This window comes from Condylura cristata, unplaced genomic scaffold (assembly GCF_000260355.1).
Source record: "Condylura cristata isolate star-nosed mole 26May11 unplaced genomic scaffold, ConCri1.0 scaffold00032, whole genome shotgun sequence".
Taxonomy (NCBI): domain Eukaryota; kingdom Metazoa; phylum Chordata; class Mammalia; order Eulipotyphla; family Talpidae; genus Condylura; species Condylura cristata.
Window position 1 is genome coordinate 12798379 of NW_004567133.1, and position 14475 is coordinate 12812853.

Genomic DNA, 14475 nt, shown 5'->3' on the forward strand with positions numbered 1-14475 from the left:
CTTGGGGAAGGGAGCGCGTGCGACCCGCGAACCGCCAACCATGAATTTTTTTTTTTAACTCCTCGGGACCTGGAGACTTCATTCATTCCCTTCTTCCACACAAATGTCGGGTTTGTGGACGATTATTTAGTCCAAGCCACTATGTTTTCTCAGCTGCTCTACTACTATACATATGTAACAGTTTCCACTCCTAGCACAGTCTCCGTTTAGACTGAGAATCAAACTTGCCCATTTGATCATCCAACTATTATTTCTGTGGAAAATAAAGAATCTAGATGACAACAACAGATTCTGAAAGGCCACCCTGCCAACACAAGCTCTAATGAATGAGCAACATCACTACCATGACAAATAACGAATTGTTCAATGTTATTTGAACAAATGGGATTTTGCAGACATGTTGTCTATATTAACCAGTTGAATGAGACAATGACAAAAATATTCGTCTCACTTGTGCTGTAATATTTTGCAGTCCTGCTTTAAAAGAGATTTCCAAATCAAATACTACTGAAGCGACAGAGAACCACCCCACTTCTTGCGACCCAGTAACCCCTTTCCCTTGCCTCTAAGTTCTGTTCTTGATTAGACTATGAGCCTAGTGGTATTACCCACCCGCCTTAGATAGCTCAACCTGTGATCTTTAAATGGAACTTGCATTCTAGTATCCTCAAAATTCTCACCTACTGCCTCCATGCACTGACCTAGAAACAATATTTTGGGTCCTGCCTGCTTCAGCAGGGCTATTTTTAAACGTTTAGGAAACCTTCCAGAGTTTGACATTCTTTCTTTTTGAAAATTTCCCTTTATAGACTGAAACAGATTAAAATGCACTCACATTCCACATTAAACATAGTTGGCATAACTTTATATATATATATATATATATAGAGAGAGAGAGAGAGAGAGAGAGAGAGAGAGTTGTTGCAGTTGACTTGATCAACATTATATTCTGTTAAAAAACGGAATAAAAAAATATTCAAAAATATTCATTTTTATTTTCTGGATTTGTCTTTGTTTGTTTGTTTGTTGTTGTTTTGTATTTTGAAGGCCGACACACACTCACTTCAAGTTTCACATATTGTTATAAACCCTTTAAAAAGTCAAACCAATTAAGATAGCCTGGTGCTATGTCTTTGTATCCTCTTGAACAGAGTTTCTCAACTTGGTGCAGTTGACATTTAGAGTCAAGTAATTCTCAGTCCCTGGCACTGTTTTGGATGTTGGCAGCATCCCTGCCTCTATGCACGAGATGCCACTTGTGCCTCCCTCCAAAACTGTCTCTGGATAGAGCCCAAACCCCCTGGGTATAGGCTTGCCAGGTAGTTACATATAAATTGCAGATAAACAACAAATGATTTTTTATTCCTATGCCCTAGATGCAACATTTGGGACACACTTATCCTAAGAAAATGTACTGTTTATCTGAAATTCAAATTTACTTGGGTGACCTGTATTTTTATTTGCTGAATTTGGCAACCATACCTAAAGGGTAAAATCACTGTCCTATATCTCAGTTCCCACCCTATACCTTCTACCCCCCTCGATTCCCCATATGTTTGAGGTCTAAGGGCATATTACTTATTACCCTACCTAGCAAAGTAAAGGAATAAGCTTTCTTCAATTCAGGAAGATTTTTATGCATGAATACAGTTCATGCCAATGTCAGTGCCCATTTACATAGAAGTCAACCAACTGAACTTCTTTGGGCAAGGCTGGAAGGACGCAGAATAAATATAAAGCATAGTCCTTCACTTTATGAGCTTCAGTACAGTTGGGAGAAAAGAAAATATATATGTGAGGATTTACAATAGAAAATAGTATATAACTAAGTGCTCAACTGTATGATACAGGTTATAAATGCTCTCAGAAATCAGAAGAAAAAAGTACAAATAAAACTAGAGCATAAGTGGCACAAGAGGTCAGTCTCAGCACTAAGAAGCAGCAGAAGTGACCCACATGGCACAGCAGACCTCACATGGCACAGCAGACCTCTCCTGTGCCACCTACTGCTCCCCTCGGCAGTGTATTACAGTGGATCTGCCTGTTCTGCTCCCCACTCTGTCTCTGGTGAATCCTCTCACCACCCCTGCACCTCTGGCCTACACCCCAGTTCTGTGTGCGTAAATAAATAAATCCTAGAAACAAACAAAAAACCCATAGCAAGGGTAGCTTTGTGGTGAAGGCACTGGAAATGGAGTTTTGAAATACAGTTGGTACTCAATTCAATAAATATTTATTGAATAAATAGATGAATGAATGATGAATTATAAGTACTACATTAAATTATTTTTAGTGTCCTACCACCATTTATTATTGACATGGTCCTTTCCCAGACCCAGTTGCCCAGGAGACGTAAGATACAGCAAAAAAAAAAAAAAAAAAAAAAAGTGGGGGGGGAGAGGGGAACTCGTCAATGATTAGCTTTTGGATTTCAAAACAGACTTTGGAAGCTCATCATGAAAAATAACTGCTAAATAGTTCTTAAAGTCCAAAATCATAGCTCTGAGGAGCTGAAGTCAAGTTCCAAAGGGCATGTGGTATATTTTCTGCAATGATTAATAGTTTTTTGTGGCGAATAAATGAGGCTCTATGACCTTGCCCTGGAAGGTGGATTCTTTAACAGAGAGAGGTGAAAGGAAGGATGGGACCAAAGAGAACCTTCTAGAGCAAACACTCTGCCCCAGGGATGGAGCCTGGAGAGACAGTCCAGAGAGTTGAGTCAGGTGCACTGGACCGAGTTCTGGACGCACTTGCAGGGCAGCTTGTGAGGCCAGTGTGCTGTGAGCCACGTTACCTGATCACAGCTACTGTTATTCACCCTGCTGCACAAATTCTTGGCTCGTGAAGGCATGCAAAGGAACTCAGACGTTTCAGACAAGTAAGCAGAGAGAAGCAAACTGTCTTTAGAAAAGTTTATTTAGGAAAAAGGACAACGAGCAAAGACTCGCGGGAATAAAGTACCTGTAAGGGGCAGAGAAAGCATCTGGAGTCTTGCTTCAGGAATACATACTTTCTTTCCCTCATTATTCTAAAGTTTAATCAGTCTCTCTGTGATTGGTTAGTTATCTATCAGTGGTCTCACTAAATCTGCTACTGTCCTTGGGATCTTTTTGTATTACATCCTTTATCTTTGATCGCCCTTGCTCCGGAATGTCTCTTGCCCTTGTTATTTCTAGTCCTGGGGTGTTTGACAGGCCCCCACAGAATTTGTTGTCCTTATCTCGGTCCCTTGTTCCACTTGATGCTCTGATCTCTGGCGCTTCTTTAACTCTCCTGAAGTCCCCATCTGTGCTGACCCTGAAGCTACCTGGTTACCCTAACTTGCCCTATGACTCATTAGGGCAGGTGTGTCCAAGTCACTGGCTGAGTCAACACCAGACTTGGTCCAGGCCCAGGAGCTCTCTGGATTTCTTCTCATTGCCTGCACTTTCATTTTCCCACAGGACAGACACCATCTGTGTCCCCAACCCCTAAATCCTCCTATGCGAATGGGCCGATTTTCCTTAAACCTAAGGAAGGACAACACAGGACTCTTTGGAGCTCATACTGACCACAGCCAGCAGGGGGTGAATACTGACCTAGGGAAAACAAAAACAAGCCCCCCAAAAGTTTGAGTAATGAGTAGAATTTGAATTAAAAGGAAACAAGAATGTAACTTCCTACAAGAGGGACTCCGCAAATGTCAGATGTTCTGAAGAGAAAAATCACTTAAACTGGTCTATGGTAAAGGAGGCAGAGTGTAGATTTTTGCTATTAGCTTTTGCTTGTATTGCTCATTCTACGTTCTACACATTCCCATTTTAAAAATTGTCTTCTTCAGCCTTTGGCTTACAATCTACTATTTTATACTTCTTTTTTGTTAATTGTGAAAAGTTTTTCATTTCTTCAGTTAAAAGCATAGTTGCTCCAAACTGCTGAAAAATAAATCAAGATGTGTCTATTGCTTTTTGAAACTTCCTCCAGAAGTTAAAATAATCTACCAGCCTTCGTTAACTCTATTCAAAAGTGCATGCATCGCCTGCAGGAAATTCTCTAAACACTACTGACATAAATTCATTGTTGGCCAAAAGCCTGGAAATCTCGGTTCACTTTAATATCTATTATTATGGAGAAAAATCAGTCTGCAAAAATTTGACAGATTATGATTTCTGTGAGCTTGTATCTCACTATTTAGTATATTAATTTAATATGTCATGCCCCCTTATTAAGTCCTATAAATATTATTATGCATTTATCTGGCATTCAACCCTTGCATAATCAAAATTTTCCTACTTTTCTTTAATAAAGCCAAACTTCAAAAGAACCTTAACTCACACACATTTTCTCCCTAAGGACTTTCTTCATATCATCAATTTAGAGGTCTGCTATTAAAGAAATCACATGAACAGAATGTTTTCACTTCGGTTTGGTATTTTTATTTCAATTTTCTAGCTGGCAGTGTTTTTATAGAAGGTGTTCAGATAGAATGATGCACTAAAATTTAACAAATTAAAAACCTGGACACTACACGTAGCTTATTTGTTTTCTCCAACTCAAATTACAGAACTAAAAGCTAAGTGCTATGTTTAGTGAAGGAAATCCAGCTCCTGCTCTGCGCTGATGGCAACTTACTATTCACATTGTACCCCAACATCCAAGTTACAATATTGAAATGACAGAAAGGACCAAAAATGAAGAAGCAATAAATGCAGAAAGGATAGCTGCAGAATGACCCAGCATGACCTCAAGATCTGTGTGTATCTGTGTGTTCATACACAGGGTAAGTGGGTGTTTGCTGAACTCAACTCCAAACCAATCCAATATACCCTTCAAGCAGGAATTATCAGTTATTATTGAATATGTTCAGGGAAATCTACTTTGGTCAAAACAGTAGGAAAGAATTTAAGTCATGAAAGAAACCAGTAGACCCAAGATGAAAAGAGCCACATGAACACTGGAAGGTGGAAAGTGAAGCCTTGGGAACTTGAAGTCAAAGCTCAGGTTCACCTGACCAGCCCGCTGCTCCCCTCAGCAGTGTATTTCAGTACATCTGCCTGTTCTGCTCCCCACTCTGGTGAATCCTCTCACCTTCCACCCCCACACCTCTGGCCTATGCCCCATCTCTTATATGCATAAATAAATAAACCTTAAAAAATTGCAACTATTAATGAAATACTAGGATGTAAAAATAAAATACCCCTTTGAACTCAACCTTTTAGTAGCTACAATTTTTTTTTATTCTTAAACAGTTTTGGCCCAAAGAACATCAATAGGAGAAAACATTCACATTTTTCTACAGTACCCTTCAGTTGTATGACTCTCCAAGTGTCAAATTTCACTGTCTGTAAAGTAGGCAAATAACGAATCATTTTGCCCACTTACAAGATTTTGAGGAAAAGATGGAAATCTTATTATAAACAAAAGGATTCACATACCACTCTCAAACTTGGTACTAGAAAATTTCAAACACATGCACTCGCAAACTGCCTAATTCTCGCTCACCAAACCATGATGTAGATAAAAGGGCATTGTTTTTATTAATTTTCCAACAAACAGAGACAGATAAGTTGCACATTTTGCATGATTCTTAATTACAAGTAAGCTGCATAGACATGTGTACATTATTCAAAGTTGAGGAACAGTCAGTGAAATTTCCCTGTTAGAACTGAAATGACTTCTCTTTCCTTTGTTCTTTCAAGATCTCACTTTGTCTCATCTGATCCTACATGCCAGATCAGGCTGTAGTCTTGTGACTTTACAGCCTTCATTTTGGACTCTAGCATCTCCTCCAGAAAGTTCTCCCAGATTATCGAGAGCACCACGACTTCAAAGTACCTAATGCTTATGCCACTAACCCAGGACTGGGTGGCAATATTTGATGCTCAAGCTTTCTATGGACTGCTAGTCACAGATGCTGTTTAAACAGTGAATGATGGGTTGGATCAGATGTGCTAAGCACCTGGTTACCATTATTTAATAGAACATGACCTTCTTGAACAGTTATATCCATGTAGTTAATCTCTTTACATCTCTAAAACAGCCACCCTATAAAATTCATTAATTACTTACATGAGGGTCATGTTTACTTTATCTATCTATGGTAACATTGATGGATTATGGGTGCTAGCAAGGAAAGATCTCCCTTGCATAGGCAATCAGTTTTCCAGTATCTGGTTAAGAGATCCCGCTCCAAGACCAGAAATAGAAACTGGACATCCACAGGGACAGGTCTCGATCCTGCAGGACAGCTTGCTGGTGATGGATGGAGGATGGTATTGTCAGTGACAAGGAGGGAATCAAAAGGAACAGAGTAACAGGAAGGTGCCCTCGGAGTTAAATTCTCCAGTGGTAAATACTCCAAATGCCAGACCCAGGACAGGATCTGTGAACCCATTTCAAGCTCTGACAATCGAGAATTGCTATTCTATAATTTTTTTTAATACTTTTGACAGTTTCCAAATTTCCCTTTTGTTCTCTACATGTGCTAGGTAAAACTGTTTTGAAATCTGGTCTAGCTCACTCTTGCATGGGAAATGAAGTGTATGTAGCCATTAAAGAAACTTCAGAGGCCAGGAAGTTTATGAAGGAGTGGGGGCTGCTTGTGGGTTCAGGATCCTGAAGGTGTTTTACCAAGGACAGAAGCATTTTAAAATAAACAAAACATCATTTTTGAGTAAGTTCCATTTCCCACACTAAGACACAGGATGACTCGTGCATAAAAATTCAGAGTATATTATTTGTAAAAACTCTGGGAATATGTATTCTATGTGTTCTGGACCACACAGAGTAACCTATTACTGAGTTAAGATGATCATACCACCCTAACTTTAATGAAGAAGCTTCTCCCCCTTTGATAGTCTACCTGTTTCCCAAGTATTTTTATACAAAATGCAAACTATCTTTGCATCATGAAAGCAATATTGAAGCTTATCTAAACACTGCCCGCTAGTACTCACTAGTTATTCTGAATATACTTAATGACAAAATGTATTGTACACATTGTGAAATAGCATCTCTGTTATATGAACCATTTTAAAAAATAATGCCAAAACAGCCTCTCACCACCCCTGCACCGCTGGCTTATACCCCAGTTCTGTATGCATAAATAAATAAATCTTTTAAAAAAAATTATTAAAAAATGCCAAAACAAATTATTTTAAAATTACTTTCTAGAAATTTGCTTACAATTGTCCCAATAATGAAAAATATTTAATATCTATTAAATTCAAATAAATCATATGCTTAGTTATATAGATAGGATATATAAATTTACATTACAAATTATAGAAGTCATATGCTTAAAAAATTCAGGTATACATTCTTAAACATAAATTCCCAAGATAAATTTACGAATACTTTAGTGTTTCACATCTTTAAATTTGTTAAATATTCCATCAGATGAAATTTGCTATAACTTGAGATATACAAAAAATTTCAAAACCCATGGTTTGAGATGAGACAAACTGAGTAAATCTGAAAGACTAGATTGAGTTTCTTGAGTCTACATTAAGGATGATCTATCAAGATTTATTATAAAGCATTGATTTTTTAGAAATGTAATGTCAATGTAAAATTGGGGTAACCTTTTTCCCTGGAGTCCTATAAAGTAGAGTTCTACCTTCTAGAAGAAGAAAAAAATGTTAACTTTTTAAGAAACTTTACTCAAATATTTAAGAAGTCAAATGTTTTGTATAATTCATATGGCTAGAACATGGGGCAAGTTAGCCAGCTGAATATGCTCAAAAATTTAAAAAGTTAACTAAAAAGTACTTAGGAAATTTTAAAAGCAGAAGATAACAATAAAATACATTCCATCTAGGGCATATTGATGATATAATATTGTTTTTGTTGTTGATGATGATATAAAATATACTTAAAAAGTTGTATTATCAGCATAACAATAGATAATTTATAGCAGTTTGGAGAAAAAGATCTGATTGTTCCATCTTTTCCTTGGTTGAATTCTCTGTGAATAGCAATAGATTATAAGAACTATTTTTGGTATAAACGAGAATCTGATCCAAAAATATTTAGGAAATAACCTGAGATTTTAGAAGACAAAGGTATAAAATTGACACAGGACTTCCTTAAACCCACTGGCACTGAAATACTAGAATAGAAATAGTAATAACTACAAAATACATTTTACCACTATTACTGATATGACCCAAAGTACTGGAAGGGTGAAAATACTAAGAATTACTACCTTCAGGCTAGGATGGAAGAGAAAAAAAAAAAAACAGGTTGAATAAAATGTTATCACTTATAATTAAAAAGCAATGGGGTCTATGGAACAGTACAATGCAAAATGGAGCACATAACAGGTAATCAGCATATTTTATCCACAGCAATCCATTGCATTAAAAAAGAAAAAGATTTAGTCGTTCTGGGAGTCTGACTTCTCAGTTCCCTGGAGGCCCTTTACTGCACTGGAGTCCTTCAGATGAAGGGAGGTGAAAGCTGACTTGAGGCTGCCATCACCACTCTGCTGGGAGAAGCACAAGAAGGTGGCCCAGAAAAAGCCACAGACTCCGGTGTAAGCTGTTCTCAAGTGAATGGGAATAAGGGCGAAGTTGGTCAGCTGCAAGAGAGTGGAGGAGAATCCGTCAGGGCTCCAGGTGGACAAAAGGCCTGCATACCCTATCTCTGTAGCTTGAAAACTCACCTGCACAAATGGCCAGTACATCAGAGCACACTGGAATAAAGGAAAATTTTATTAGAACACCTTCTCATTGCCCCAAACAATATTGTTCTAGTGAAACAGTTCATTGTATAAAAGATTAAGAAATTCAAGTATATAGTACAACAGTAGTGTTATATTTCAGACTAAGCTGCTTAAATTAGAGTGCTTAAGGTCTCCAGGGTTGGAGGCAGGTGGGGTCATGTATAAAGCTTTCTTACTCATGTATCCAGAAAAAAGTCTCCCAGAATCAGTACCAGTTCTGCAAAACACCCGCTTTCAAAATAACAAATTTGGATAGGTAAGATGTGTGTGTGTGTGTGTGTATGTGTGTGTAGTAATTTTCCTGCTAGCCCAAGCAAATAATGTAGGGATATATTTATAAAAGATCATAATATATTTTTAAAACTATATCACAATTCATTTTTTGTGAAATGATTTGCTAATAATATATTCAAACTATTTCATGATATAGAATACATCTCCTACGGATTAAAGCATAGCACGATGAAGCTATCCAAAGCCACTGCAACATGAGTTCAATCCCCGGGCAGGGAGGTGACTCACGGGGCACAGCAGACCTCTCCTGACCTGCCCGCTGCTCCCCTCAGCTGTGTATTTCAGTCAATCTGCCTGTTCTGCTCTTCACTCTGCCTCTGGTGAATCCTCTCACCGCCGCCCATCCCCGCATCTCTGTCCTGTACCCCAGTTCTTATATGCATAAATAAATCAATCTTTAAAAAAAAACTATTATAAAATGTTTTAGATTTACTTTAACACACTATAAAGTATACAATCTGACAGAAAAAGTCATCATTATGAATTTCTTTTTTAAACAGATGTCTTGGTAAATAAATTCTGCCCTCCCAAAGAAAAGATGCAGCAATTGAGGTTTCCCAAACAGTCCTTTAGAGGTGGTATTATACCAGATCGTTTCTCTCATGTGTGAAATATAAATAACCAAAGCAAACAAACTAACAAATCACAACAAAAGTCTCTCTTAAAAGTGAAGGGAGGGGTGTGGGGGGAAAAGCAGGGCACTAGAATTTTGGTGGTGGGTCAGGTAAGGCCTATACATAGGCCAAGTCGTAAAACTGTGCTCTCCAAATTTATACAGGATTGCAGATTAATACATTTATATTTTAAAAAGTGATTTTACACTGGTAGCATGAAAATGATATGAGTATTGCCTCTTACTAAAAATATATGCATTTTCTAAAGTTCTGCAACAAACAATTGTAGTAACAGTTTGATTGCAAGTATTTAAGCACTTTGAAGTATCTAGGAATAGTGTCACTGAAGAATTTACTGCCTTTAATTTCGATCAGAAAACTAGGCCCACCTCATAAATTTCTCATGACATTTTTTTTTCTTTCAGAAGGTAGAATTCTCTTGGGCCTAGATCTTGGTCTTCTGTACAATCCCCCCAAAAGGGAAAAAGACTCCTCAGAAAAAAACAGCCAGGTTCAGGGTCAGGGCGGGTACAAGGTGTGCCTGAAATATCTTGCTATGCCAGCAAGGACTTGGGAAGGGACACTCACTGACCAAATCAGGCTCAGTTTAGCGCTAAAATAATTAAACACAGAAATGAATGAACAACCGTTGTAAAAGCAGGAGTTCCTGGAGTCCTTACTAATAATAAACAAAGAATTAAGTAAATAAATAACTGGGAGAGAAAAGTTCTAAACAGTCTTTCCCGGTGAAGAAAGAAGGAACTTTTCCCAGCTTTGGGCTTAGGGGGACAGTGGGACTTCGGGCCTCCTTATCATCTGCCTCCAGTCACCATGTGGACTGAGAGATGCCAACTCTAGGGTTTGGTACAATTCAACAGAAGATGCTAGAAACAGTGCTGGCAATGGCTGGGTCTGGTGGACACTGCTTTTCTTCAGGAATTAGGTATGTGAAGCTCTAGGACGGCCTGTATGACCCTAACTCCTTAAAATTCACCTGTGTAAGCAGAATTAACATGCTATATAAGGCAGAGCTGGAAAACCTCCCTGATTTTATCAGGTCTAAGGATACTTAACCAACCTCAATTGAATAAGTAAATAATATTTGTTAGACTGGATTGTGTATATTTATATTGAACAAACAGTGTAACAGGTGGCTTGCTTTAAGGCTAGAAGTAACCCCAGAGGAATATCACACTTCTCTGTAAATACCTTGGTGAGGTTAAGAAGTTTCCTTTCACAGTGACTCAGCACATCTGGAAACAATGGCGCTGAATGACCATTAAGCCATAGCCTTCTACTATTCCTATTGTGTAATGACCTCATCCTCTCCAAAATCAGGAATTAATGTAACCACCACTGAGAGAAAATATATGAATGTCAGGAGTCACTAAGAGTTATTCCTTTCCACCCTGGAGACACTCATGTATAAACATTGTCAAGTACTGACATTTTAAAGTATAGAAAAACTTAAAACCTCTTCTCATCCATCAAAATGCAATGCCCTTATGCCATCCAACTGGAGCCCTTTCTGGAGGACAAATATTTTTATTAAAATGTACTTTCTTGTTAAAGGTATACAAAAAGATGTTGTTTGCATTTTCAAGAATCTGCTTTACCATGTATGTATTCCAGAATTTCTCTTTCAGGTCCAGAAATATGTCATCCTTTCCCTGCAGAATACTCATACCTGTCGACACAAAACACACCAAAAGAATTTTACAAGATTTAGTAGGAAGAACATTTAATGACAGTTCATGTTTGTTTTTTTTGTCCAATTTGCAAAATAACCACCACAGTCACACACTCAAATGACCCTTCTGATCCAACAGTCAATACAGAGCATAATTTCCACTCTAAAACTATATAACGATCAAAGGAAGGATAATTACAAAGTGTGAATAGAATAGCAGGGTATAAAAGTTACAGCAGAATAGCTTTTTAAAAACTATAAGAGAATTCACAAAAACAACAGCGTTAAAGTAGTTGGACTATGAGTGACTCTTCTGCCTTCCAAACTTTGAGAAATGTTTAGTTTTTTAACTTAATTTCATTTAGGAAAAAAAAAAAAGCTGACAGAATGTTAGTTACCATAAATTCCCCATCAATATTATACTAATCAGAACTTGAAAGCAGAATACCAATTCAGTCCTAAAAACATCTTGGAGGGCCCTCCCTGGTAGCACAACAGATTAGGACGCAGCACTGCAAGCTAGCTGCAGTCACTTCAGTGCAAATTCTATCCCCGGCCCTGGAGTGACCCACATGGTGCAGCAGACCTCTCCTGACCCGCCTGCTGCTCCCTTCAGCAGTGTACTTCCTCGATCTGTCTGTTCTGCTCCCCACTCTGTCTCTGGTGAAGTCTCTCACCGCCCCTGCACCTCTGGCTTGTAACCCAGTTCGGTATGAATAAATAATCTTAAAAAAAAAAATTAAAAAAAAAACATTTTTGAAAAGTTTGATATTCAACCACCTCAGAAAGAAATTCAGGGTACAAGGACAAACTCCTCCTATTTAGGGAGAGTGTAAATATAAAAGAGTGTTAAAAAAAATTCTCTGGTCTCTGATTAGGAAGCAGGGAATTAAGAGCTGTTTTGAGTCTTGGAAGGGGACTTCTAGCAAGACTCCTAAGGAAAGCCAGCCAAATATCCATGAAACCACTCTCTACTTACCCAGCACTAATTAAGTGCTATGCACTCTATGTGCCTTATTTCAATTGACCCATGCAAACCACTAAAGTTGGCATCAAAGAGGAGGAAAGAGCCCAGAGAAGTTAATAGGGGCCAAATCCAAGCCAGGTGTGAATTTCTGAGCCAGACCTCTTTATCACAACTACTCCGGCTTCCCAACACAAAAAGTCATCTGATACAGGCAATTTCCAAGCCAGAAATGCCTTGAACAAACACCCCACCCTGATCCCTTCCTTTGAACATGCAGAAGACTGGGCCAGAAATCTGAAAAGCAAAACAAAGAAGCAATCTGTGCAGGAATCTGGGGCCTGTCCCCACAGCATCTTTCTGGTTTCAGGTCTACTGATAACTCCCTGCAAATTGCTAATCCCTTTTAAGCCTCAATTTTCTCACCCATCACCTGGGAATAATAAAAGAACCTGCCTCAAGGGGTTGTCCCAGGAGTAAGCAGGAAGCTGGTGCCCAAACTTGGAATCCCTGGCTCTCAACCCTTTTAACCTAAGAACAAGCTGAGGAACATGCTTGTGAACCCCAATAATTGTTTGCAAACAGGTAGTGCAGCTGGGATTGCATCTCCAGGAAGTAGTCTCCTTCTTGTTTACTGTAAGGGAAAAGGTCACCCCAATAAGATCCATGGGGCAGGCTAAGCTTCTTCAAGGCAGTGGCCTGAACACCTCAACTCAGTGTAGAAGCTCCACCAGCTACTGACAGAAAAACCCTCTTGGGGCAAATCCGATAACCACCCCAAAGCCAAGGTTAGGTCAGAGACCCTTGGATTTTTTTTAGGAATTGGGGTCCCTAGTCGGCTCCCTTTCAGTCTACAGAAGAGCCCTTCTATTGCTTTGTTGTTTAGGAGTCTTACAAGTGTTGCCTAAACCCCAAAATCAGGCCCTCGGGATATGGAGCAGATTTTCTTAGGAGGCGGCTCAAGGGACCTCCAAGCCAGGGTCTGACTCTCCTCTTATTTTCTGTGGGATTTGACAGGGGTTGGGGGTAGGGGATGCTCCTGCAGGAAAATCTAGTTACCAGAGCAGCCTCAGGAGTCTGAGCACCAAGCTCCCCTGAAGCCCAGCCTGACCTTGGATCTGACGGATCTGATAACAATTCCTCACATGTTGGAGTGTTGGAATGGGGGTCTGCCAGCGGAAGGACCGTCCCAAGACTCAAGAGTGGGTTTTCCAAGGAGCAGGTGGCCCCCTCCCCGCAAACAGCTCACAGGGTTTACAGTTGCCATGGTGTGGAGCCTGGTTATTTCCAACAATCCAGTGGGTCTTTTTTTGGGGGGGGGGGAGTGACTCCCTGCCCAGCCTAGGTCCCATTCCTGCTTGTAACCCAGGACTCCTGTAATCTCCAGTTTGGATTTTGCACAAACCTAATGTCCCACCTGCGACCCTAGACCCTGGTCTCTGACCCTAGATGCCTGGTCACTGACCTGCCGGACCTTAGCATCCTAAGACTCCAAAGCTCCAGTCACATCCCCTCAAAACCCCTCATCCCTCCTTTCTACTTAATCCCTGGCCCCCAAATTTCTCCCTTATTGCACTTCATCCTTGGTTCTCTTGGTCCTCTGAATTCCCGCTAACCCAACTTCCCCACTGCAACCCACCCCATGGTGTTCCCGGAATCTGCCCAGCAAACCCCCACCCCACCCCCCAGACCTTCACACCAGCCCATCACTGGTCTCGCCAATCTCCGCCCAACCCCTGGGACCCCAAACCTCTGCCTCGACTTCCCCAACCCTGGGTATCTTGCCCCCTCACCTGGTCCTCCCCACCCCCCTCTGGCACCTCACCACAGTAGAAGCCAGAGATGGCCACGGGCCCGCCGACCGCCTGGTCACACAGCACCTTGACCAGGACCACGCGCGGCGCGCGGCCGGGCAGCGCGCGCTCCAGCAGACGCAGCCACACGTAGTTGAAGTTAGCGTGGAAGGTCGTGGCCAGGGTGGCCACGTGCCGCGTCTGTTGCCAGTCGGGCGGGTCGTCCCGCAGCCACTGCTGCAGCGCGTCGCCCCCCGAGAAGAGCCCAGCGTAGAGGACCACGTTTGTGGGCCACGGGTAGCGCTGGACCGCGCGCGGCAGCGCCCGCCACCAACTCGCCATGCCTGAGCCGTGGGCGTCACTCGCCGCCGCCGCGTCGGCTCCCGGGACCTCGCCCTCTGCGGCCCCACCGCGCT

The 14475-nt window shown here is 40.6% G+C and overlaps 1 protein-coding gene across 2 annotated transcripts; it reads right to left on the minus strand.

Moving 5' to 3' along the window:
• Positions 1 to 7293: 7293 nt before the first annotated feature.
• On the minus strand, positions 7294 to 14453 carry MPV17L (MPV17 mitochondrial membrane protein-like). 2 transcript variants are annotated; one of them, XM_012731806.1, is made up of 4 exons: positions 14092 to 14453; positions 11229 to 11299; positions 8645 to 8674; positions 7294 to 8560 (listed from the first exon to the last, which is right to left on the minus strand). In XM_012731806.1, the coding sequence occupies exons 1-4, from the start codon at positions 14399 to 14401 to the stop codon at positions 8357 to 8359; spliced, it is 615 nt and encodes a 204-aa protein (XP_012587260.1). In that variant the 5' UTR covers positions 14402 to 14453; the 3' UTR covers positions 7294 to 8356. The 2 variants fall into 2 exon arrangements, with proteins under 2 accessions (XP_012587260.1, XP_004692169.1); XM_004692112.2 differs by lacking the exon at positions 11229 to 11299 and having other exon boundaries at positions 8457 to 8560.
• Between the last annotated feature and the right edge of the window lie 22 nt (positions 14454 to 14475).